At 41.6% G+C, this 25,213-nt stretch overlaps 1 protein-coding gene across 1 annotated transcript in view; it reads left to right on the top strand.

Moving 5' to 3' along the window:
• Positions 1–25,213, top strand: part of Grhl2 (grainyhead-like 2 (Drosophila)) — a 126,434-nt gene that overhangs the window by 83,302 nt on the left and 17,919 nt on the right. Inside the window, exons 9-11 of the mRNA XM_013012439.1 lie at positions 15,594–15,752; positions 20,407–20,494; positions 20,895–21,034. Coding sequence (XP_012867893.1) covers positions 15,594–15,752; positions 20,407–20,494; positions 20,895–21,034 — 387 coding nt within the window. The remainder of the gene's footprint in view (positions 1–15,593; positions 15,753–20,406; positions 20,495–20,894; positions 21,035–25,213) is intronic.

Here is a 25,213-nt window from a genome sequence, read left to right as displayed (position 1 = left end):
CCTTCCTTCCTTCCTTCCTTCCTTCCTTCCTTCCTTCCTTCCTTCCTTCCTCCCTCCCTCCCTCTCTGTCTTTGTTTTTTTGGACTATGTCACCTCTTCCTTTACTTTCCTCCAATTTGCCCCTCCCATCTCTGCTCACAAGTTATATAGGTTATTTTCCATATAGTGTATACTGAACAACATGATTGCATTTATTTGTTCACCCTTCCCTCCCTTTCTGTACCCCCTCTATGCCCCCTCAAGAATAAAAAATAAACAAGCAATACCAAATACCACAACAACCACCATCACCAACAACAATAACAAAACATTTCCACTTCTTGGACTTTGTTTCAATAAATAGTATTTTAAATGTTCAGAGAAGTAACACCTTTGTTTCCCTCTCCTAAGGATACTCCTTTAGTCTGTTTGTGTGTGGATGCCTAGAGTCTTTTGTATGTTATCATGTCCAGTTATATTTTAGATCTAGCTTCCACATATAAGAGAAAATATACCCTGTTAGTCTCTCTGAGCTTGGCTTACCTCATTTAGCATGATTTGTTCTAGGTCCATCCATTTTCTTGCAAATGACAGAATATTATTCTAATGGGTGAGTAAAATTCCATTGTGAGTATATACCACATTTGTTAATCTACTCATCTGTTGTAAGACATCTAGGCTGTTTCCACAACGTGGCTATTGTGTGTAGCGCAGTAATGAATATGGATATGTATCCTGACTTGTAGATGTCCAAGAGTGGTATGGCTAGATCATAGGGAAGTTCAATGTTGAGATTTTTTTTGGGGGGGTCCGGTCGTGGGGCTTGAATTCTGGGCCTGGGCGCTGTCCTTCAGCTCTTCAGCTCAAAGCTAGCGCTCTACCACTTGAGCCACAGCGCCACTTCCGGCTTTTTTCTTTTTGCTTATGTGGTACTGAGGAATCGAACCCAGGGCTTCAAGCTTGCAAGGCAAGCGCTCTACCACTGAGCCACCTTCCCAGCCCCATATGTTGAGATTTTTTAGGAACCTCTGAACCCACTTCCCGAGTGGTTATACTAGTTTATATTTCTACCAACATTTCTTTTTCCCAATCCCTGCCAGCAATTGTTGTTGTTCAAGTTCTTGATGGTGTCCAATCTAACTGGTGTGAGATGGAATCTCAGAATTGTCTTGATTTGCATTTCCTTTGTGGCCAGGGATGTTGAGTGTTCCCTTATTTGCTGTCTATTTGCTGTTCTTACTTCGGTGGAGACTCTTTTAAGCTTCTTTGCTCATTTATCAATTAGTTTATTAGTTTTGGGAGTGTCAGTTTTTTTGAGCTCCATGTATATTTTGGATATTAGGCATTTGTCAGATATATAAAGATTTTCCCCCATACTGTTTAGTATCTATGTCCTTTGCTATGCAGAACCTTTTTATTTTGATATCAATGTCAATTCTAGATGTCAATTCTCTCTCCTGTTTGCTGTGCTCCTGGGACTCTTTTCAAAAAATCCCTACCTATGCACCAGCAAGTTCTAATGTTTCTCCTATTCCATCTTGCAGTAGTTTCAGTGTTTCTGGCCTGATGTTGAGGTATTTGACACAATGAGTTGATATTGGTGCATGGTGACAAACAGGGATCCAACTTTACTTTTCTACATATGGATATCCAGTTTTCTCAACACCAATTATTGAAGAGACTATCTTCTTTTCTATCAGATATGTTTGGCTCCCTTGTCAAATGTCAAATTACTGTAGGTATATGCCTTTATTTCTAGGTCTTCTAGTCTGTTTCATTGACCTTTGGGCCTGTTTTTGTGCCAGTACAATGATGTTTTTATTATTATAGCTCTAGTAGAGTTTGAGGTCTGGGATTATGATATCACCAGCATTATTTCCTCCCCTAGAATTCTTTTGTCTTTTCTAGGTCTTTTGTTGTTCCATATGAATTTTGGGGTTGTTTTTTCTCTCTCAATAAAAAATGTCATTAGGATTTTGATAGAGATTGTATTAAATTTGTAGATTGTCTTTGGCAGTATGGTCATTTTCATAAAATTAATTCTCCCTACCCATGAACATGAGAGGTCTTTTCATTTCCTGATAGCGTCTTCAATTTCTTTCTTCAGAGATCTTTTTCTGGTCGAGGCTGGCAGTCTACCACTTTCATCACACCTTCATTTCTGGCTTTTTGGTGGTTTATTGGAGATAAGAGTTCTCGTGGACTTTCCTGCTGAGCTGGATTTGAACCATGATCCTCAAATCTCAGCCTCCTGGGTAGCGAGGATTTACAGGTGTGAGCCTTTGGTGCCCTCTTCTACTCCTATCTTTTGACATCTTGGTACATTACCTGTTTTTATCACACATGTCATTGACCACATGGACATGAGAGTAGGGATTATTTGAGACAGTGTCCCCTCTTTAGCTGTATGTGTGTGTGTGTGTGTGTGTGTGTGTGTGTGTCTATTAGTCTAACAGCAGTAAACATAATGATTACCTTTCTATTACTTAAAGGCAGTGCATGCTCTCTAATACTGCAACTCTAATATGGATCAGTGGATTCGGTCTTTTATCTTTACTCATTTGTTCTCCACTGTCCCCAACACTCTAGCATCTTTCCTTCTACTCTATATTTCATTTTCCACATTTATTTTCTATCCACTATTCTTTTGTACTTCTTTTCAGTTATGAACAGTTGAGCTATTTCTTACTCTGACTTGGGTTTTTGCAAAACCATGCAAGATGCACAGCATTAAAAAAAATAATGAGAATTATTATCAGAAGTGATGAAATTCAGACTTCATCTCATTGTATGCTTCATGTATGAGACTTCCGAGATTCAAAAGGCAAACAACTGGCCAACTTAGTAAATTTGAAGTGAACATTTACAATGAAGCTTAATCTCCTTTTTTAGATAGTTTCCTCTAACTTGGGTTGGATGCTCTAAGTGAATTGAATTTACAAAAAAAAAATTACCTCTTATCTTTACATGGAAGGAAAATGAAAGATGAGAGTGAGGATGGACACACTGAGTTCCGTCTGGGTCCTATTTCCCTGAATAATTTCCCATTAATTATTTCATAGTGTCTGATTGTGTTTTAATATAAAAAGATGCTACCTTAGATCTGAGGCCATATATGAAGAAGGGGAACGTGCGCGCTAAGATGAATTGGCTGGTTGAGAAGGAAGGTATAAGTGACAGTTGATGACAGTAAGTTCTTATTGCTGTCTGTAAATCTACCCTAAAGAAAGACAGTAAAGTTGAGTTGAAGCCCCAGCAGTTTCCCTGGACTGAAGGATGCAGTTGATGTGGTCTGAGCTATGGTGACTACAGCAAACTTGCCTCTAGAGCTATAATATAGGGCAACTGGCATCTTCTTTTCTCCTCCTAGTGCTATCTTCTAAAGGCACAGCTAGTGGTTAGAAGTCCAAGTCTAGGTTTTGTTCCATGAGCTGCTAATAGACAGGATAAAACAGCCTCTCTGTGTTACCCCAGTTTTCCCAGTTTAAGAATGAGTTCAATGGAAAAGATAGCAAATGGGACTCCAACTCAACAAAAAAGCCAAGCCTGGTGGTGCATATCTTTTAGCTATGTGGAAAGTGCAGATAGGAGGATCGTGGTCTAGACCTACCTGAACAAAAATGTGAGATGCTATCTGAAAAATAAATAGGATAGGGGGGTGTGGTGGTTCAAGATGTGGAGTACTTGTTGAACGAGCACAAGGTACTAAGTTCACATATTAGTACTGGGGGATGAAAGAACAAAGGAAAGAAAAAAAAGAGAAACCAGAAAGAGAAAAAGATAGTAAATTGGAGAAACTGTTGCTATTTTTCACCTTGTATGTGGCAAATGATTCGGTCTTTTGAGTGAATAAGATTATACTCATTAAAAGGCTAGCCTGAGCCAGGTATTTATGCTCCCAACTACACCTATTCAGGAAGCTGAGATCTGAGGGTCATGGTTCAGATCCAATCTGGGCAGGAAAGTCCATGAGACTCTTCCCCCCTCTTTCCTCCCCCACAGTCCTGGGGCTTGAACTCAGGGCCTGAGCCCTATCCCTGAAATTCTTTTGCTCAAGGCTAGCACTCTACCACTTGAGCCACAGCATCATTTCTATTTTTCTGTTTATGTGGTACTGAGGAATAGAACTCAGTGCTTTACGCATGCTGGGCAAACACTCTGCCACTAAGCCACATTCCCAGCCCCATGAGACTCTTATCTCTAATTAACTACCCCATAGCCAGAAGTGGTGCTATAGCTCAAGTGGTAGTATACTAATTTGAGCACAAAAGCTCAAAGACAGTGCCCAGACCCTGAGTTCAGACCCCAGGACCAGCACACACACAAAAAAAAAACAAAGCAAAAAACCAACCAAAAAGCTTGAAAATCAGTATGAAAGCATGGTGAATCCATGATGCTATCCCAAATTTGCTATTTCTTTTCCTTCTCTCCCTTCCTGTGTTGCTTTTCTAACATTTCTTTTTGGTCTAAAATGTTTGACCAGTATTTATGGGATCCCCACTGTGTACCAATAACAGCACTTTAGAAAATCAAAATTCTGGTCATCTTGAAATACACCAAGGAGTGGGGGCTTCAGAATGGACAAGGTTCACTTTTTTGTTGAACTCCACTGCTAGACACCAAGGAGAAAGAAAGACATGTAAATATTTATTTTCATGGTACAAAGAAAACCAAAGGAATGCCCAGAGGAGACCATACTCTTGAGTAGCCCATGGGTTCATGACCTTGAGAACCCGAACCCCCTCCCTAGTGGTCTGAGGCCTCTGTCTAGGGGATTATCTTTCTGCTTGCAAGACAGTCTAATGTGATACCGGGTTGCTAGACACTACCAATGAAAAAATCCCCCTCTTTCCCCCACCCCCTTTTTTTCTTGGGCTACGTTAGGCCTGATTTTAAACAGGACACCTTATGCAAAGTTTGAGAATATTATGGAGTATATCTTATGGTCTTGAATAAAGACGGCACTAAGGGAAGCTCCTAGGAAGAGTCTTGAAGGATTGAGTTACATACTGCAAAGCAGGGCAAATGGCATTTTTATGTGTTTGCTGGGGCGTGGTATGGGTAAAGGAAGCTTTATAAGGGAAAAGCAAACATTTGCTGTCGTCTTTGGTACTGAACTTAAACAAAGCCATGCCTTTGTTCCAGTTTTATAAGATAATGGATGGCAGGAAAAGCTATAAAGCTAGACTTAATTCATATATAAAAGGAGTAATCTTTGGAAGGCATCTCTGATGATATCCACGGCTTGATGTTTTGTTGGACTGTGGAGTGGCTATGGTTTCTGCCCTGAATTCTGCTTGGAGTTCTGTAACTAACCTGTACGAACTGTTGCATTGTGCCGAGAATTAGATTACAGAGTCAGGTTGTGTGCTTCGGAGCACGATGACTAATATTTGTTCAGTGATTACTGTATACCAGGCACTCTGCCAGGCACTTTACATGCATTATGCAATACTGGTATTTTTCAGCAGGTAGCATTTGTTATATAAGCATCATGGGATGTGAGGTCCTGAGAGCCTAGCTACTTACTTAAGGTAGCACAGCTAATACACAGGAGAGCTGGAGTTCCAGCCCGGGGATCTCTGGTCTGAAGCATGCTGGGAAGAGCTAGCAGTGACATCTTCCCTTCTCCCTGATAAGGAGAGGGTGGCTCATTCCTTTGAAGCAGCATGCCTGCTGTACTGTACATGGGGCACTAGCCTGGGCAGATGGGATCCAGAGATAATCAACCAAGCAAAGGTTCTGTTTTATTTATTTCTTTTTCTTGGCCCACGTTAGGCCTGATTTTAAACTGGTCACCTTATGCAAAGTTTGAGCTCTTCAGCCCAAGGCTAGTGCCCTACCACTTTGGTTCTATGGTAGTTAATTGGAGATAAGAGTCTCACAAACTTTCCTGGTCCGGACTGGCTTTGAACTGTGATCTTCAGATCTCAGCCTCCTGAGTATTAGGATGACGGCTGTGAGCCACCTGCTCTGTTCTTAGAGAATATTGGAGCTGGGTCCAGAACTTAGGGCTGCACTCCAGAACTGAGGCATGGAGGCAAATGACTGATACCAGGAGAAAGAAACCATAACTTATTTTTATTTTTTCTCCACTTTTTTTTTAATTTTTAAAAACATTCAAATTACAAACGGAAAAGGCAATGTATACCACATACATCCTTCCATTAGATCAACTCCTTGTTGGCATTTTGTGAGACTTGCTTTACACCTCCACCATCTCACCATCCTTCATTACAGCTATACATCAGCGGGAACCGAGATTCCCCTTCTGGTGGGGTCGAGGAGCACATGAAGGAAACTGTGACACGTGTGTCATGTTTTCAGAATCTAGTGTAATGCAGATGTAGGCAAGTCCCAGGTCGGAGAATGAGGTGTCCAAAAGCACAGTCAGGGAACAGGGATTTGTGGAGCTCAGGTAAGAATGAATGAAGACTTGTTTCTAAAGAGGGACTAGGAGAAGACAAACAAGAAAGGATGGGACTATGGTGGTGAGAACTGAGCCGAACTTCAGACTTCCTGCATTTAGAGAATGGAGAAAAGAAAGCAGAGGAGGAAGGGATGGTGAAGAAGGAGAATTGGGAACTTGGGAAGTGGTTAGACACTCAAAAGCTTCACTCCTATTTCAGGCCTTCTGAGTTGGAAACTCTGGGGTGGAGTCCTCTAACCTATGTTTTTACAAGGCCTGGTTGCTATTGTGGAATACACTAAAACTGTTCTTAAAGATACTGCTGAGAAGGCTGACCTTCTGCTGAAGGAAGTCATTTTAGAAATAAATTTATATACATGTGCATATGTGTATGCACATTCATTACAAGACTGTTTATAAGATAAAAAGACGAAACAGCCTAAAGCCAAAGAAATTGTTTCTCTACATTTCAAACTTTTTTTCTTAAAGGTGTGGACAACTTTGGATTTCATTGTTAAGGAAAAAAAAAAACAAGTTTCAGATCTGTGTGTATCCTCTGTTACTGTGAATCTTTGTAGAAGTTGAATATAATATGTTCCTATCCAATGTTCCTTTTTTTTTTTTTTCTGGTTATGGGTCTTGAACTCGACCTGGGTACTGACCCTGAGCTCTTTTGCTCAAGGCTAGTGCTTTACCACTTTGAGCCACAGTTCTACTTCCAGTTTTTGAGTGGTTAATTGGAAATCAGAGTCTCATAGGGACTTTGCTGCCTGGGCTGGCTTTGAACCGCAGTCCTCAGATCTCAGCTTCCTGAGTAGCTAGGATAACAGGCATGAGCCACTGGAACCCACCTACATTTTTCTTCCTTGCTGTGCGTTGCTCTAATTTTACCCGCAGTTTTAGAGAAAGATGTCTTTCTTCCTTTCATAAAACCTCAAGTGTGGCTCGATCCACTTCCTCCCTGCTTGTGAGGCTTCAAGCTCCACAGCTTCTATATAGCTCATCTTGTGTGTGAATACATCCCATGTGCTTGCTCTTGCTGCACATTGTGTTCTCTTGCTAGACTGCCTAGCCCAGTGCTTCCTCTGCTCTTTGCTCCTGTCTGTCTCATACCCTCCTAATGAGCCCATCTCAGGTTGGTTAGTCTGCCTTTAGATGGAGTGTGGACCTTTTTTGCTTCTGAGCCTCATGGCCTTTTCTCTTGAATGTGCCATGTGTGGTCACAACCCTATCTGCTATACCTGGCCTTAGTGACACACATACAGCTTCTGTAGTGGTTCATTACTTGATTGCAGTAATACAGGCATCCTGATTTGTATCTTCCCTTGTCAGTCTCCCCTGACCACCACTCTGTTCTCCTACCCGGTGCTCCTAATAAGCTGGTGCCTTTACTGTGTTCAGAGCTAGCAACTACTCTTCCCCCCTCACCCCCATCTTTTCTCTTGACTCCTACTGGGTATCTTCCCTGGTGGACTTGTTCAGTCTCTCCCCTTTTCTCCAAGTTCTCAACAAGTATAGTCTGGAGTGTCGCGACCGCCTCGACCCGCATGGATGACGCGACAACAGGTTCTTCTTTCAGGCGGTTTATTCAGGACCTTCTACAACATCTTCTCTTCTCCCGCTTGCTTCTGCCCGTTTCTCCCCCTTCGCCCCCCACGCTCCGGTTATAAGCCTCCTGGATGGCCAATCCCGAGGTGCCACGCGGCATACACTAATAGGGTCGCAAACGAGGAAGCAAGCCAGTAGCCAAGCCATAGCCATATAAGGAGTTGTTTTTTACAGAGAACACTCGCCATCGGGAAGGCGGAAGGCGGGAGCCAGCGCCATTTTTGCGGCCGCGCCGTCTTTGGTCGCGGCTCCCCCAGCTCTCCACACTGGAGAATTCAGTTTAATCTCTAATTATGCGTATTCCACTACAGTGGTCAGACAGTGAGTCACTGATGCTTTCTTCTTGAAGGCAAGACCTGCTATAGATACACAGATATTTGTATTTCTGGTAGCCACTATCTATACATTTTCCATAAGATCAATAGAGATTCAAACAACTAAAACCACTGTAGTGTCTTGGCAGTTTCAGCTATCTATCTATCTATCTATCTATCTATCTATCTATCTATCTATCTATCTATCTATCTATCTATCTATCTATCTATCTATCTAAGTATGTCAGCTCTTGGAGTTTATGAAAGCAAGAGAATGGATAAGAAATAAATTTATATTTAGAAAAGTAATTTACATTCTCTAAAAATTTTAAAGCATTGTTTGTTGAGTATTTACCCTGGATCTGGAACAATAGGACTAACTTGGAGGCCCTTCGGGGCTCCATTCTTATAGGTAATTCAGCCTTATGAAGTAGACAGATAATTAAATTCTATGCAACTAAGCAAAATAGATTCAGATGTGAAGTGGTGTAAAAAAAACAGAACAGAGAAACTGGGTAGAGTTTGACAATGGTGATGGCAGAGAAGACCGGCAAGTCAGTCAGGGTAACTGGCTCAAGAACAGCTGAAGACATTCAGTAAAAAATAAGCAAAAAAGATTAAGTGAAATTAAAGAAACACATGAACCATTGCCCACAATGCTGTATAGCTGGAAGTTTCAGTTATTCTAAAAATCCAGCAGATCTAGGTCCTTAACAAGACAGCAAGCTTCTCGGGAGCAGATGGTCCGTTTTGTCATTGCTTCTCCAATACCACCCCAGGCACAGAGAGAAGGCACTTCCCAACTCACTGATAGCCTCACGCAGTCACTAAATGAGTTCTCAAGGTTGATATTTCATAGCTTATATGGTTTGCTTTTATCTAGTATATTTTATATAGTATACTTTATTTATCTATCTACCTATCTATCTATTTATGTAAGCCATCTACACTGAAATATAATCTGATCAAAATGGAAGCAAAATGATGAAATGGAAGAAAGTTGTCTAAAGTGGCTTAACAATTCCAAGAACAGGAAAAAGAACAGAGTAGAGCAATTGGCAATAAATAGCACAGTTACATATTTATAGATGGTTTGTGAAAGGTCATGATGTCCGACGCTAAGATGGCTGCATCTCAATGCACACCTTGTATCTGTGATTTCGAAGCTTCTACATATGTAATTTCTTGGAAAAGAGCTCTTTATGGTCACAATCATTACGAAACAAGTAGCTTTAACTTGTTTCACAAGCACAAGTTATACTTGTTTAAAGAGACAAATAAACACATTGCACCACGTTATGGATATCATGATTTCTAGAATCCTAAATTATTTTCTAAATCGATCAAAGGTAGACTCATTTTAATAGAAAGCTCTCAGAAAAATGATGAGAGTTAACAAGCAAGTTAATGTTTCAATGCTAAAGCTCATTGATTTATATTTCTTTGTTTGTTTTTGTCAGTTGTGGGGCTTGAATGCAGGTCTGGGTGCTGTCCCTGAGCTTTAGTGCTCATGTCTAGCACTCTACCACTTTGAGCCATAGCGCCACTTCCTGTATTTATTTTAATAAGTCTTTCTACACACAGCATGAACAACTGGGAGGTATAAGATCTCTGCAAAGCTACTCTTCTGGAACCATAAAAGGAGAATTGTGACTCATGTGTAACAGATTATTTGATTTAAAATGTCAGATGTCATGAGATTGCTGCTATTTCTGGGAAAAGTCTTGGTACATTTAGAAATAATCTATCTGAATCAATCTTTGAACCATGGAAAAATTAAAAAATGCCTATCTGCCTGAATGCACTCGATTTAATTAATTTTTCTAATGAAAGAAGAAGGTGCTATTAGAGTGATAGGAAAACATGGTACTGCTTTTGAAAACGTTATACGAAAACATATGCACATGTAGCTTCATAACTCAGGTGACAGATTCATTGTTTATGCAGTTGCCTGCTCATTACAGAATCAGGGTTCTTGTTGAAGTCACAAAGAACTTTCTGTGCTTGACACATGGATGAACATTTGATGGATGAAATCATGCTTTTCCTTCCATCTCTCCAATAACACACTTACCTATAAGTGCTTTGTAGATAAAGTTCCCAAGAAATGTGCTCTTATATTTACTTGCTGTGCATGGAGCTGAGATGTAGTTGGGTTTGCAAGATGAAACAAATGCTTATCAGTTCCTGGGCCAAAGTTTTAGTTAACAGTAGTCTCTTCCCTCCCACCTTTAGTTAAACTTCAACCATTTGGGTTTTGAGCCCAGCACAGCGAGACCATAACTGATGCTGTCAGGCACTGTAAGTCTGCTTTTCACAGGATCAGGCAGTCAGTCAAGAGAAAAGCATACTCATCTCATTAGAAAGTCCTGCATGCCAAAGCAGCACTGGGAGTGGCCACATAATGCATTAGAGAAGGCAGATTTTCCTGTCCTTTACTTGTTTTTCTTTCTCTTATTCTTTTTCATTTCCCTTCCCTCCTTCCTTCCATCCTTTCGTCCTTCCTTCCTTCCTTCCTTTCTTTCTTCCTTCCTTCCTTCCTTCCTTCCTTCCTTCCTTCCTTCCTTCCTTTCTCTTTGTTTCTTCTTTTCTTTGGCTCTTTCCATCCTTTCTTTCTTCTTTCCTTCTTGTGTATTGGTCCTGGGACTTGAATTCTAGGCCTGGCTACTGTCTCTGAGTTTATTTGCTTAAGGCTGGCACTCTACCACTTGAGCCATAGTTCCACCCCCCCTTTTTTTTTTGGAAATTAATTGGAGACAAGAGTTGCATGAGTTTTCCTTCCACAGTTGGCTTTAAACTGTGATCCTCAGATCTCAACTAGCTGAGCTGGGATTACTGGTGTGAGCCACCAGTGCCCAGCCAATTTTGTCTTTGTGTGTATATGTCTGTTGAACTCAGGGCCTAGGCACTGTCCTTCAGCTTTTTCACTCAAGGCTGGCACTCTACCCTTCATCCACAGCTCCACTTCTGAGTTTTTGATCATTAATTGGAGAGAAGAGTCACACTGACTTTCTTGCTGGTCTTGCTGGCTTTAAACTGAGATTCTTAGATCTCAGCCTCCTCAGTAGCCAGGATGAAAGGTGTGACCACCAACACCCAACTTGTTGATATATATGGTTAAATCACCATGAAATCTAATAGCTTAGCACACATTCAGCAGAACACTGGCTTCTGTAGTATGAAGCAGGCTGTTTTGAAGGAATGGAAAAAACCCACCTGCATTGAGATCCCTGTGGATTACTGCCACCATCAGGAAGATTCTCTGTGAACATTGTAGCCAAATTTTGGGAGAACTTCCTAACTCCACAGTGTGAACATTTGATTTGCGGACATAAAACTATGTTTATGCATTTTACTCAAGATTACCCGACTGCCAGTAATGACGATAAAAGAAGTCAAGCATTTCTAAAATAGGACACTTTATTTCCTTGATCTATATATAGTTCAGCAATCAATAAAACTTTTGTATTCTTCAGAGCACCATGTTAAGTAGCTGGAGTCATGGCTCAATGGAAAGAGCACTTGCCTAGCTTGTATGAGGCCCTGAGTTCAACCCTGCCCCCCACCCCTACCCCAGTACTGTCAAAAACCCAAACACAATGTGGCATCATATCATCTCTCCTTGTCTTGCTTGGAACTTCTATGATTGTAGAAACCACAACTTGTACAACTGTTAGAACTTGGAAGACAATCAAAAACATTTGCTTTACATGAACAAATGTTCAGTAGAATTTCACTGCCAATGGGAAATGTCCACAAACTATAGGCAGCATTTTTTTTTGTCAATATGACCACTATGAGCAACATGCTTGAACCCTGGAAGCAGTCCCTGCGAAGCCAGCGACCCATAGTTATTCTTAGTACTCCTTATTAGTCAGTGCTGATTCACATGGCATCTAGATCTTCAGCTGTTCTCTTTCTTTCCTGTTTGTATTTGTATTTTTGTAAGGTGCCTGCTCTGAGCCCAGCATCTATGTGGTTTGTTTTTCACTAGTATCCTCTAGAACCTGAAGCTCGGTTCAATGTTCTTGAGGCCTCTGTCCACACCTCTTTTGGACCATTACTGGATCCCATGTCTGTCTTCCCCATAGACTATGAGGCAGGCTTGGGTTTCCTGTCTATTCCACTAACCAAACGAATGAAAGGAAGGAATGCAATGAATACATCCATAGTTAGATCATCTAAAATTTTCTGAGGCAGACCCTGGTGGCTCATACCTATAATCCTACCTACTCAGGAGGCTGAGATCTGAGGATTGCAGTTTGAAGCCAGCACTGGCAGGAACGTCCGTGATTCTTTTTATCTGCAGGAAACCACACATAGAGCTGTGGCTCAAAGTGGTAAAGCTTTAGCCTTGCGCAAAAATGCTCAAGGATAGTGCCCAGGCCCTGAGTTTAAGCTCCAGGACTGGCACATGCGCACGTGCGCGCGCGCACACACACACACACACACAATTTTGTATATTTTAACATGATAATGGGGGTACATATAGAAAATAAAATGTTGGGGCTGGGAAGGTGGCTCAGTGGTAGAGCGCTTGCCTTGCATGCCTCAGAAGTGGCGCTGTGGCTCAAGTGGTAGAGTGCTAGCCTTGAGCAGAAGAGCTGAGGGACAGCGCCCAGGCCCAGAGTTCAGGCTCCATGACTGGACCCCCCCCCCAAAAAAAAAAGAAAAGAAAATGTTGTGAAAAAAATAAGTACCTCATTATCTCTTGTGTGGTGATTAGTCTACTCAGCTATGCTAAATCATCTAAAATCAACTCATTCTGTACAAATCCTATATGCAGTACAAGCATCCTGCCTTTCGTCCTCATGCTGCATGTTAGAGCTGGGATTCTCATCGTTAGATCATCTTCAGGCAGTGGCTGGGAATGTTAGCACTTGTGGACAAGGCTGTTGTCATTAGCATGTACCTGAGACCTGTCAACTGGCTTTGACACTCCTGCTGCTGCTGTGGTGCATCTCATTGCCAAGTGAGAAGCTCTCAAATGACAGTCCTGCTTATAGTGATCCAGCACTAAAGCCTAGACGATGGCTGGTGGTAAAAAGTACCAAAAGAGGCAATGATGAGTGAAGTATAGTCTGACCTGGAATTGCCATTGCTTGAGTGTTGGCTTTGACCAGGGCATGATCCCTTAATCTTCTCTCTGAGCTCATTGTGGTTGTGGTCCTCCCCCCCCCCCACACACACACACATAGGTTGAAATGAAAAATCTGGTTTGAAATCTTCATGGAGGACTACAGCATTTCAATCCTGAATCTGATTTACTCCCTTTATTGACTTATTACTGTATTAAAAAAATAATGTAATTGGGGCTGGAAAGGTGGCTCAGTGGTAGAGCGCTTGCCTTGCATGCATGAGGTCCTGAGTTCCATTCCTCAGCAACACATCCCTGAGCTCAGTTCCTCAGCAACACATAAACAGAAAAAGTTTGAAGTGTACTGTGGCTCAAGTGGTAGAGCGCTATCCTTGAGCTGAAGAGCTGAGGGACAGCACCCAGGCTCTGAGTTCAGGCCCCATGACCGACCCCCCCCGCCAAAAAAGTAATTAACTATGGTATTTTTGTGCTATATCCTTTGAATTTTTTGAAACCTTTGAGTTTTTATAAGAATTTGTAAAATATAGCCACTATGTTTTTATGCTGTTTCAATATTTTAAAATCGATGTGATGGATAATTCATTTTAGAATTTAACTGTATCATTTATATGCTTTGAATTGCCAAATGAGTTATATTATTAGAAAAAGACTTAGCATAGCAAAGACAAATTATTTTCACCTGTCCTCTATTAAAATTGATTTGGGTAAAAAAAAAAAAAGTCTACAGGCATAGGGCTTGAAATGAAGGATCAGGCCTGGCAGTTAAATTTAAAAAATCGAACTGCCGTTAAAGCAGAGCTCATGGAAGTTCACTCCAGTTCCTGCAGGACAGCCCAAAGATGCAAGAGGCTTTTGGTCTAGGGTTTGATGGTAAAGCAGAAGCTCAGGGGACCAAATAAAGGTGAAATAATATGTAATGGAATTGTTTTCAGAATAGATGAGTGTACAATTTCGAAGCAATCAATGATTTACATTTTTATTTTAAAGAAAAGTAATTTATGGGATGTAGATGAACACATTACCAATAATAAAATATAGCTTGCTTGGTTCTCTCAGCAGATCACGTGGTATCAGTGTTCTGACTTGAGGCTATGCCTCAATCACACTTTAATGTCCATCTCCTATTGGCTGTCCCCTACTATATAAAATCAAAGGAAATTTAGTCACACCCTCTATTCCTACCAATATTTTAGAATGAACCTATTATTTTCAATTCTTTAGTTGGTTCATTCTGTAATGTGCAATCATCAATTTGAGTTTCTACCTTTTTTGGATACATGTCATTAATGTAATTCTTGATGTCTCATCCTTTTAAGATAAAGTTTCTTTTTTTGAAAAATGGAGATAGGGTCTTACTCCAGACTCAGCCTCCTGAGTGCTGACTTTACAGGGCTGTACTACCATGTCGAGCTAAGACAAGGATGGTCAGTGCTGTTACTATTCTTTCTCCCTCCTATTTCATACCTTGTGGTCACATGAAAGTATGCTAGTATTGTCATTCTGTCCTGCAGGAAGGGATTGGAAGAAGATTTAAAGGGAAAATTGAAAGCTAAAAGATATGAAGTGACTTTCATAAAATCTTTTAGTTATTTAGTGCTAGAATTGGGACTGAAGCTTTTGACTCCTCAACCCTATCCAGTGCTTCTTGAATAGTCTCTGCTAGACATTGCACTATACATGAGTGACATAAAAATACTAAAAAAAAAAAAAAGGTTTCAAATCTCATTCTGTGTATTCATGTAGAAAGACATTTGCAAATGGATAATGCAATAATATGTAAAGGGAGGTATTATCTCAGTTCATTTATTTTCTCCCCATAGGTCAGAGATTAGAGCAATTTATATGATTGTTAGAAGTGACCCCTTTACTATGTTGAGAAGACAATGTTTTTCTCAAGTCAATTAGGCATATTTAAGAACATGGGTAAGACTTTGCTGGCATACTTTTGGCAAGATAATTTAAATGGCCTGCTTCAAGATCAATATGAAGGTAGTTACTAATAGGTTTAAAATTGTGAATGATACATTGTATGTCCTATGTATTCAACAGGTTTGTCTGTAACAGCATAGTCCTTGTAGATTAGTTCAGTATTTTCACCAAAAGTATAAGGCTTATGTATGACTGTTTCTGGAAAGCCTTGGTACAATGATTTGTGAATTTTTTCCCTTCTTTCTTTCTCCTCCAGATTTTCATCACTGTGAATTGCCTAAGTACAGATTTCTCTTCTCAAAAAGGGGTGAAAGGACTTCCTCTGATGATTCAGATTGATACATACAGTTATAATAATCGCAGCAATAAACCCATCCACAGAGCCTATTGCCAGATCAAGGTCTTCTGCGACAAAGTGAGTAAAAATGACAGTTTTACTTGGCACCTTGGTTAATGACACTTTCTCTACGTCACCTTGTCTTGTCTAGTGGTGTCAAATGACTCCACCAATCACAGCAGGAATGGCTGATCTTTTATTCTCCATTCCTATTAAATACATAGTCACCAGTCAAGTGTCTGTTGGCTGTTTTTAATTGATCTTTTTTTTTTTTTACCACTCAGTTAATGACTAATGTTATCTTGTGCCTTAAGTCTGTTCAGTCTGTAATAAGAAAATATTCTAGACTGGCAAGCTTAAACAATAGAAATGTATTTCTGGAAGCTGGAAGGATAAAATTAGTTCAGTTCTATGACTAGAGCCTTCTTTCTAGCATGTAGATGAACATGCTTTTATTGTGTCCTCACATGGTAAAAGCAAGAGACAGCCATCAGTGTATTTTTTAATGAATTTTTAAAAAATAAGGACACTATCGCATCATAAGGCTCCCACCTCATGACCTTATCCAACCCCAAGGCTCTACCACATCAACATCATCCAACTCCAAGGCTCTACCACATCAACATCATCCAACCCAAAGGCTCTACCACATCAACATCATCCAACCCAAAGGCTCTACCACATCAACATCATCCAACCCAAAGGCTCTACCACATCAACATCATCTCTTTGGTTACAAGAGCTTCAGCATATTGTTTTTTTTTGGGGGGGGAGGGAGTGCCAATATTCAGTCATAACATGCAGTGTTATGGTCTGATTCACTTAGACAGCTGTATAGTATCAGTAGTTTTTTGGAGGCTAGACTATCATGAAATGGAAATCAAAACTATAAGTTCATCAGTATACATGCACTCAGTAAATATGTACTTGTATCTTCCTGAGTCCTATCGTCAAGGAGATAGAGCAGTTAGAATGGTGTGTTTTAGCTGAGTACACACGACTCATTCCTCCAAGCCTACCTACTTTGAAGTCAAAATTTAAAGCCAGAACAAGCAGAAAAAAATCCAGGGGATTCTATCTCCAATTAATCAGCAAAAGAAGCTGAACTAGAGGTATAGTTCCAGTGGTAGAGCACGAACGGTGAGCAAGAAATATGAATGGGAGTGCAAGGCTCTGAGTTCTAGCTCTAGGATGGGCACACACAGCATGATTTAAAGTCCTATAGTTAGGTGACAAAAGAGTTTCACAAGTGTATGAATGGGGCATCCATTATTTCATGACCTAGTTGGTCTCAGCATGTGTGAGGGGAAGAGGCCACCTGAGGACCAAGAAGGAAAAGTTACAGAATATCCCCAAACACTCACCGGAAAGTACAGCTTTCTGAGCTTTCTGAGCACAGCATGTGAGACTGGAGACAGTTTCCTCCGGTTTTCTGGTCAATGCAAAAGAACTGAGTAGTGAAGTGTTTGCTCTCAGTAAAAATTTGTTAACTGAAGTTCTCTACTAAGACAAGCTGTTGAGAGTAGAATCAAGTTGAGGTAGCAGGGAAAGAAATGTGGAAAGAAAAGACAAAGTTGAAAGAAACATGAAAATGATGATGGGAAGGGATAGAGTGTAAACAGAGCTTAGAAAAATGACTGTTTTGTATCAGTTTGTGAATACACCACAAGAGGGAGCAAGAGAGCCAGGAAGTTGGAGAGATTATCTGCCCACTCATTTCCCTGAAGACTAACAAAAACAGAACAGGAAAAAAAAAACCAAAATAACAACAACAACAAAAATAAGATAAGAACTCTCCCCAAATCACATCTAAAAGAGAGATTATTGAGTTTGGTGTCTTATATCTGTAATCTCCGCTACTTGAGAAGCAGAAATAGGAGTATCATAGTCCAATACCAGCCCTAGGCGAAAGGGCAGAGAGACTTTATCTGAAAAGTAAGCTAAAGCAACAACCAGTGGCTTGGCTCACGTGTAAGCTGTCAGTTCAAACCTAAGTGCTGGGGTAAGAGGAAAAGAGAGAGAGAGACAGACAGACAGAAAACAATCAAGTTTCCTATGGCCACCAGAGAATACCACAAACACATGACAGAAAACAAGTGAAATGTTTCAAAATGAGCTAAATGAAATTAAGGGACTAATAAAGACTGTGCTGACCAACATAAATCACACTTGAAAAACTCACACATGAAATGTTTCTAGCATAAAATGACTTGAAAAGAGATAAATTAGAACTCAGGGAAGAATTTAGAAAGAGTTGATTAAAATATTTCAAAAGATAACACGAGTGACTAATAGGGCAGATATGTCTCGTCTCAAGACTATACAAGTTCGAAAACAGCACAACTTTAAAAATAAGAAGAAGCTGGCGCCAGTAGCTCATGCCTGTAATCCTAGCTACCCAGGAGGCCAAGATCTGAGGATTGCAGTTCAAAGCCAGCCCAGGCAGGAAGAGTCCTTGAGACTCTTATCTCCAATAAACCACCAGAAAACCGGAAGTGGCGCTGTGGCTCAAGTGGTAGAGCTCTCACCTTGAGTTGAGCTGAAGGACAGCACCCAGGCCCATAGTTCAAGTCCCATGACCAACAAGAAGAAGGAGGAGGAGGAGGAGGAGGAGATGCAAAAGAAAGTAATGGAGAAGAGAGGTAAAGATCTTATATTCACATACTAGGAATCTTTGGACAAAAAATGAAAACAAGGATTAGAAGAAATACTTAAAATGCAAAGTATTTTAAAATACAAAGTGATATACCATATACTTGGAAAAAACGATTTAGGATGACCCAGGACCAAATAGTTAAGCCATTGGCCTTTGAGAAAATAGAAAAAAAAATTCTTCCTTATTCTATCTAAGATAAATAAAATAGTCACTAGTATAGAAAACATTTGCCATCAGACTTTTTTCCCCAAAGTCCTGGAGCTTGAACTCTGGGTCTAAGCACTATCCCTGAGCTCCTTTATGCTCAAGGATAGATAGCACTCTACCACTAGAGCCACAGCCCCACTTCTGGCTTTTTCTATGATTAATTGGAGATAGAGTCTCATGGACTTCCCTCCCCCAACTGGCTTTGAATTTCAACCTCAGATCTCAGCCTTCTGCGAGTATAGGCATGAGCCACCAGTGCCTGGCAACATCAAACTTTTCAACAGTACTTTTTGTCAAAAGAAAATGTAATTTTCCAGGTGCCGGTGGCTCATGCCTATAATCCTAGCTACTCAGGAGGCTGAGATCTGAGGATCACATTCAAAGCCAGCTCAGGCAGGGAAGTCTGTGAGACTCTTATCTCCAATAAACCATTAGAAAACCAGAAGTGGGGCTGTGGCTCAAGTGGTAGAACGCTCGCCTTGAGCTGAAGAGCTGAGGGACAGCGCCCAAGCCCAGAGTTCAAGTCCCACGACTGACCAAAAAAAAAAGAATTAGATGCCTGATATTTGATTGCAAATGGTTTTATTACAAATATTTTCACCAATTTTTAACTTCCTGATTGAGCTTTGTATTATCGATTCTGTTTCTTCTATATATGATGATTTGCGGGCAGATTCTGAAGAACTGAATGTCGCTGGGTACATGTCAGCCAGGAGGCAGCCACAGGAATCAGGAACTAAAAACTGACCTGAAGTGTAGGGAAAGTGGTCAGGCTGGGGTTCCCTGTCTGGGGCACGGTGTAAACATGGTGCCAAGAGCTCTCCTGCCCTGAGAAAATGCGAGAAGCTGTTAGCACCTGCATGAGGGGTGATAAAGAGAAGAATGAATTAACAAACAACTACAGAGAAGGGGAATTAGGGAATTACCACCAGCTCTGAAGGAAAGAAAAGACTTGTGGTGCCGATCAACCAGTAAAATAGGATACAATTTGGTAATTGGGCAAGAGCCAATGGAAAAGTCAAATGACAAAGCACAGAGTGCAAAAAGGCACTGAATAATCAACAGTCTTCTTCTATTTTGTTGGATGTATACCATATGAAAATGCTGATGCTTCTAAGCACTGAGGGACCTCATACCTCTGTGCCCATAAAGGAAGCGATAAATGCCGTCCCTGTAATGAAGGGTTCCCCCCTCCTTTTTCGTGGCACTAGAATTTGAAGGAAGGACCTTGTGTTTGCCAGGCAGGCATTCTACCACTTGAACCACTCCCTCCTCCTTTTTGTTTTTAGTTTTCAGATTGAGACTCACTCTACCTTTGCACAAGCTGGTCCTGAGCTGCAATCCTCCTACTTCTGCCTCCTGACTGGCTAGGATTATAAACATGCCCAATTATGCCTGCCCACTGTAATGATTTCTTAAAAAATTTCTAACAAGTGAAGGAAACATTTTATAGAGAAGTCAAATTTAACTTTAAACTCTCTCCATGCCCAGGAATGAATTTAATGGGGCAGTGCTTCATCCGATGACACTTTATTATAATCAGTAAAGCTACTTTGACACTGGATTAGGGAACTGGATCTAGTCTTTCCATATGAATTCAAAACTAACGTTCTTTAAATAGGTACAATACCAAAAAAGGAGACAGTCAGCTGAGATGGACACACTCCTGGTTAGAAGTACAGTACATAGACTCGTGAATGTTCTCAACTGTCAGAACAGAGGTCTGAACTCACTAGAGAATGGGGCTTCCTGTTCCCCCTCTTCCCTCCATTTTATTTCATGGTCACATGATTTGGGAATGTAGGACAATACTCGTGCATGCTTTGATAATGGTGTTTGGCTGGGCCTTTTGTTTGTTTTTCTCTTTAGGGAGCTGAAAGGAAAATCCGAGATGAAGAGAGAAAGCAGAACAGGAAGAAAGGGAAAGGCCAGGCCTCCCAAACACAGTGCAGCAACTGTGAGTTTCCCAGTGCTGAACGGGAGGCGCTGTGGGTGGGGAACCCCAAAGGAAGAGGTGGACAGAAGAGGGTTGCAGGGAAGGGGACAGAGAGGAAGGGATGGCCTGAGCCCCTAGCAGCGACTAATTTTCTATGAAGAGCTGATGGAATCACATGTGCAATATGATTTGTAATGTAGGGACCGCTAGATCTCTGGGGGCCCCACGGGGAGAGCAGGCAGTGAGGGGCCCTGAGCCCCATCTCGAGGGCTCACTGGTATTTCTGTGTTTGTGTGGGGTGGGAAAGAGGCATGCAACGTGTGCTCACATCTATATTTATAGTAGAAAGCCATGAGCGTTGGTTAAGATGTTCTCAGTCATGCATAACTCTGTCCTCTATGGGTTTTGTGGTCCCTTCCAGCCGCCGATGGGAAGTTGGCTGCCATACCTTTACAGAAGAAGAGTGACATCACCTACTTCAAAACCATGCCTGACCTGCACTCACAGCCTGTGCTCTTCATTCCCGACGTTCACTTTGCAAACCTGCAGAGGACTGGACAGGTAAGACTCTCTGAAAACACCCACCTGCCATCCGCTCAGGCAGCAAGTCAATGTTGTTTCTCTCAAAGCATGGATACTGACTTCCCAAAGGGCAGAAGAGAGTGGGTAGATGTTAGTGAAACAAGGGCTCACAGTGCAATGAAACAGGATGGAAGGAAGGAAGGGAAGGAGGGAGGGAAGGAAGGAAGGAAGGAAGGAAGGAAGGAAGGAAGGAAGGAAGGAAGGAAGGAAGGAAGGAAGGAAGGAAGGAAGGAAGGAAGGAAGGAAGGAAGAAAGGAAGGAAGGAAGGAGAGAGTGCTTGTTAAAGCTTTGTCAAGAGGTTTAGCTGATACAATACAGCACCACCTAATGGTAGGAAATATAACTACACCTATGGCTTCCTAAAGCCACACAAGGGGAATTTTTTTTCATTAAGGCTCAGCTTCCTCCAGCAATTTTCTCCTAGTAAATTAATATTATCCATTGAATAGGTAAATCATTCCTCATCTAAATATGGGTGAGAAATATAGTTAAGTTTTCCCCTGCTTTAGAAAACAATAACAAAAGTAAGTCCTGTCTGTGAGGTATAGCTATAAATGAAGGAAAGATGTAATATTAATCAAAACAGATGTCCAATAATTAATTCATTATGGGTAGCGTGGGTTTATGGAATATTATGCAGCTATTAAAAATATCACAAAAACTATGTACCATCATAGGAACTATTGTAATAATGTTATAAAAAGAAGACCAGGTTCTGATGGTTCATGCCTAAAATCCTGGTTACTAAAGATTGTGGCTCAAAGCCAGTCCAGGCTGAAAAGTTCATGAGACTCATCTTTAAATAACCAGCAAAAAGCCGAAAGTGGAAGTATGGCTGAAGCAGTAAAGCTCCAGCCTTGAGCAAAAAAGCCAAGGCACTGAGTTCAAGTCCCAGTACTGGCGCACATGCATACACACACACACACACACACACACACACACACACACACACAAACACACACACCCCAATTTGTGTCTATAGAGTACTCCCTAATATCTAACTGTACTTGAAGGAACATGAACAATTACCCATGAGTTGAATTAACCATTCACTATTAATTGTCAATTTACTATGAGGAAAATTGTTGATGGAGGCTTCTTTGATCAAAGAATTTTGCTGAGTTATGAGATAATACTTGTAACTCTTTTTTAGCATTGTTTTTTTTACATGATAAATTAATGTGTGTGAAAGACAAACAGTAGTATTTTCTTTAGATCATCCTTGTCTTTCACCCGACCAAATGAGGTTTGATTTCTGTGCAACTTAGTTTCCTTTCAGACCTACAGTATCTTTAAGGAAAGGTCTGTTTTGAGAAATAAGGTCTACCAGAATGCTCAAGTTTCTCTCTCTCTCTCTCTCTCTCTATTTTCTTTTTTGTCAGTCATGGGGCTTGAACTCTGGGCCTGGGCGCTGTCCTGTAGCTCTCCAACTCAAGGCGAGCTCTCTACCACTTGAGCCACAGCACTACTTCCACTTTTCTGTGGTTTATTGGAGATAAGAGTCTCACAGACTTTCCTGCCCAGGCTGGTTTTGAATCGCGATCCTCAGATCTCAGTAGCTAGGATTACAGGTGTGATCCACTGGCACCCAGCTAGCTCCTATGTTTTGTGCAGATATTCTTAAGACCTGACCTTTGTCTGCACCGTGGTCTAGCAGGAGAAGTCTTCATTAGCTTTACTGTCTCTTCTTCACTATTATTTCACCACCCAGAATTGGATGTGTGGTTTCATTATGGGACACAACAATTAAACATGCAGAGGACTTGTTTTTTTGTGGTTTTTGTTTTGGCATGGTTATTTTGTCATTGCTGTTAATACATGGTGCTACAATACCAATAGCTTTTCCTTTAAGCACATTTTCACTAAAAAACAAATCTCATATTTCTGCCTTGCTTGGGCACAGGGAAAGGAAGAATTTTATAATTTAGTCAAAAAGGAGAACCAGCAACAAATTAAAAAAACAAAAAGTTATCAGGCATCTGGTGGTGGTTTGTCTGTCCTAACTCCAGAGTTTCACGGAGCAAGGTTTCCACTCATCTAGAAGAGGAATAATTGAGTTAAGCTGTGCTTACTGTCCTCTGCCAGGGCTCTGGCTACAGTGTCATGTCCCCACTGACAGCCTGGTCTACTCTCTTGACAAGATTTGTCTGAAATCACAAAGCTGTAAATGAGTCTTAACAGAAGCCAGTCCGCTGGCCTTCCCTGCCTCTCAGTGCCACAAGATGGAAAAACAGCCTCAGGATGATTAGGAAGGCAAGTGCAGCAGTGTTCCTTGGCAGGTTGTTAGCTTCAGTAGTTGCAAAGCAGTTCCTTGAGCAATGTCCTTGGGTCCTGCTATTCAGAGGCTGTCTTCCCAATGTTCCAGGCCTTCCTGGGATTCCCAGCAAGGGAATCGATGCGGAAGGCTGCCCTGGCAGCCAGGGCACACTCAACAGCACTCTGGAGCAGCAGCCTGCTCGGGCTTTTAAAGGTTGCCTTTGCTGAGAGATAGGGTGTCTAGAGGCAGGAGGAAGAGGCAGTGCCGTGGCCCCAAAGTAAGGATGGGACTGGGGTTGGCCAACTAGAACATGTAGCATGAAAGGAAGCAGCGGCAGGCTGATTTACTACTTGTGGAGGGGAGGCCCACAGTGGCTGTGCCCCATAACTACTGCAGGTGTGAGTCCTATGATACCAGCCTCACACAGCCCCACACAGGGCAGAGCCCACAGCCTCAGTCAAAGGCCAGTCCTGAGCCATGCTGAAGGTGTTACCTCTATGAACCAGCTCTTTCTATTCACGTAAGAACACTGGCTATGGGAAACCACTTTTACTACCTGTCTTATGTCCCTCTCTCCCCCATTATCTTATTGACCTGTGTGTGCACTGGAGAACATTCTTCAAGTGATCATCAAAAGCTAGCATGAGGGGATAATCATAAATACAAGTGACTGAACCCAAGGAGGACCCTCGGCTCTCTTCTACCCTCTGGGAGGGTCTCTTGAATCATGATTGGTCAGCATTCTCCAATCACATGTGCTTGTATTCATTCAGATTCCCCAGCCCCCCCCCCCCAGTTCCCCTCTCCCTTTCCTGGTACCACTCTCTCTCTCTCTCAAGTCTTTAGAATTCGAATCTTTGAAGTGATCTTTGGAGATTGCATTCATAATAAGGCCTCTGGCTATGTTTGTTAGACATACTTAGGTTTGAAAACACATGCTTCAAAAAATGAAATTAGTCCAATTGGTGCAATTGTTACAATGGCAGACCATGAAGAAGCAGTGGTTCTGTGAGAGGGAGGTAATAATCATGAAGGCAGTGACAGGGACCCTCCGTGAAGCAGAGCCATCCAAGGGAATGAGAGACTGTATATGTGATCAGATCACCAGCCAGCTTTGCCAAGAGCTGTCTCTTAACCTTACTAGGGTGTCAGGCAGGGCAGACGTGTGAATTTAACATATAAAGCAACCAACACAGTACCAACCACCACCAGGAACTTTGCAATGTAACTGTGTGGCCCAGGCTCCCTCCCTCCGGCGTCACGTGACCAGTGCTCTGCACACCACACTGAACCCTGGGTTCGAAAAATACCACAACTTACTCTCCTTGCTGTTTATTTATGAAAGCACAAAATAATGCAATGCAACGAGGGTGAGGAGGCTACTGATGCAGAGCTGAGCCAGTACTTGGAATGACTCAGTTCAGAGAATTCTAGGTAACCAGGTTTGTTATGCAATGAGGTCTAGTCTTGGCAGCTTCCTGGGAGCTGCCAGGAGTCTTAGAAGTCTACCCAGAAATGACATCTGTACTGAGCTGGCATCGGGGGAGGCCTAGGATGGGCTGAGTCTTCAGGCTGCTTTTGAAGGATATATGTGAATGGCTGATACTAATTTGTATATTGTTTCTCACACCGACACAAATGGTACTGAAAGTACACAGGCGTGTAAGAGGCCGACACTGAGGCGCGAAAGATACGTGGACACAGCAAATCCCCCATAGTTCCATCAAATACTAGAGATGCTTTATAATGAATGTTTTAATTCTGATTCTTCCCACCTCTGTGCTGACCGTTATAGGTAATTGTCCTTGGAGATCTTCCTTTGGACTAGACTTGCCTGCCAAAGCCATGTCACCTTTACCAACTTAATGACAGCGACTTCTAATTTTCTGTGCTTGTGGGAT

The sequence above is a fragment of the Dipodomys ordii genome, unplaced genomic scaffold (genome assembly GCF_000151885.1).
Source record: "Dipodomys ordii isolate 6190 unplaced genomic scaffold, Dord_2.0 Scaffold17, whole genome shotgun sequence".
Taxonomy (NCBI): domain Eukaryota; kingdom Metazoa; phylum Chordata; class Mammalia; order Rodentia; family Heteromyidae; genus Dipodomys; species Dipodomys ordii.
Note: the sequence above shows the minus strand (reverse complement) of the source record. Positions and strands in the feature narration are given on the sequence as shown.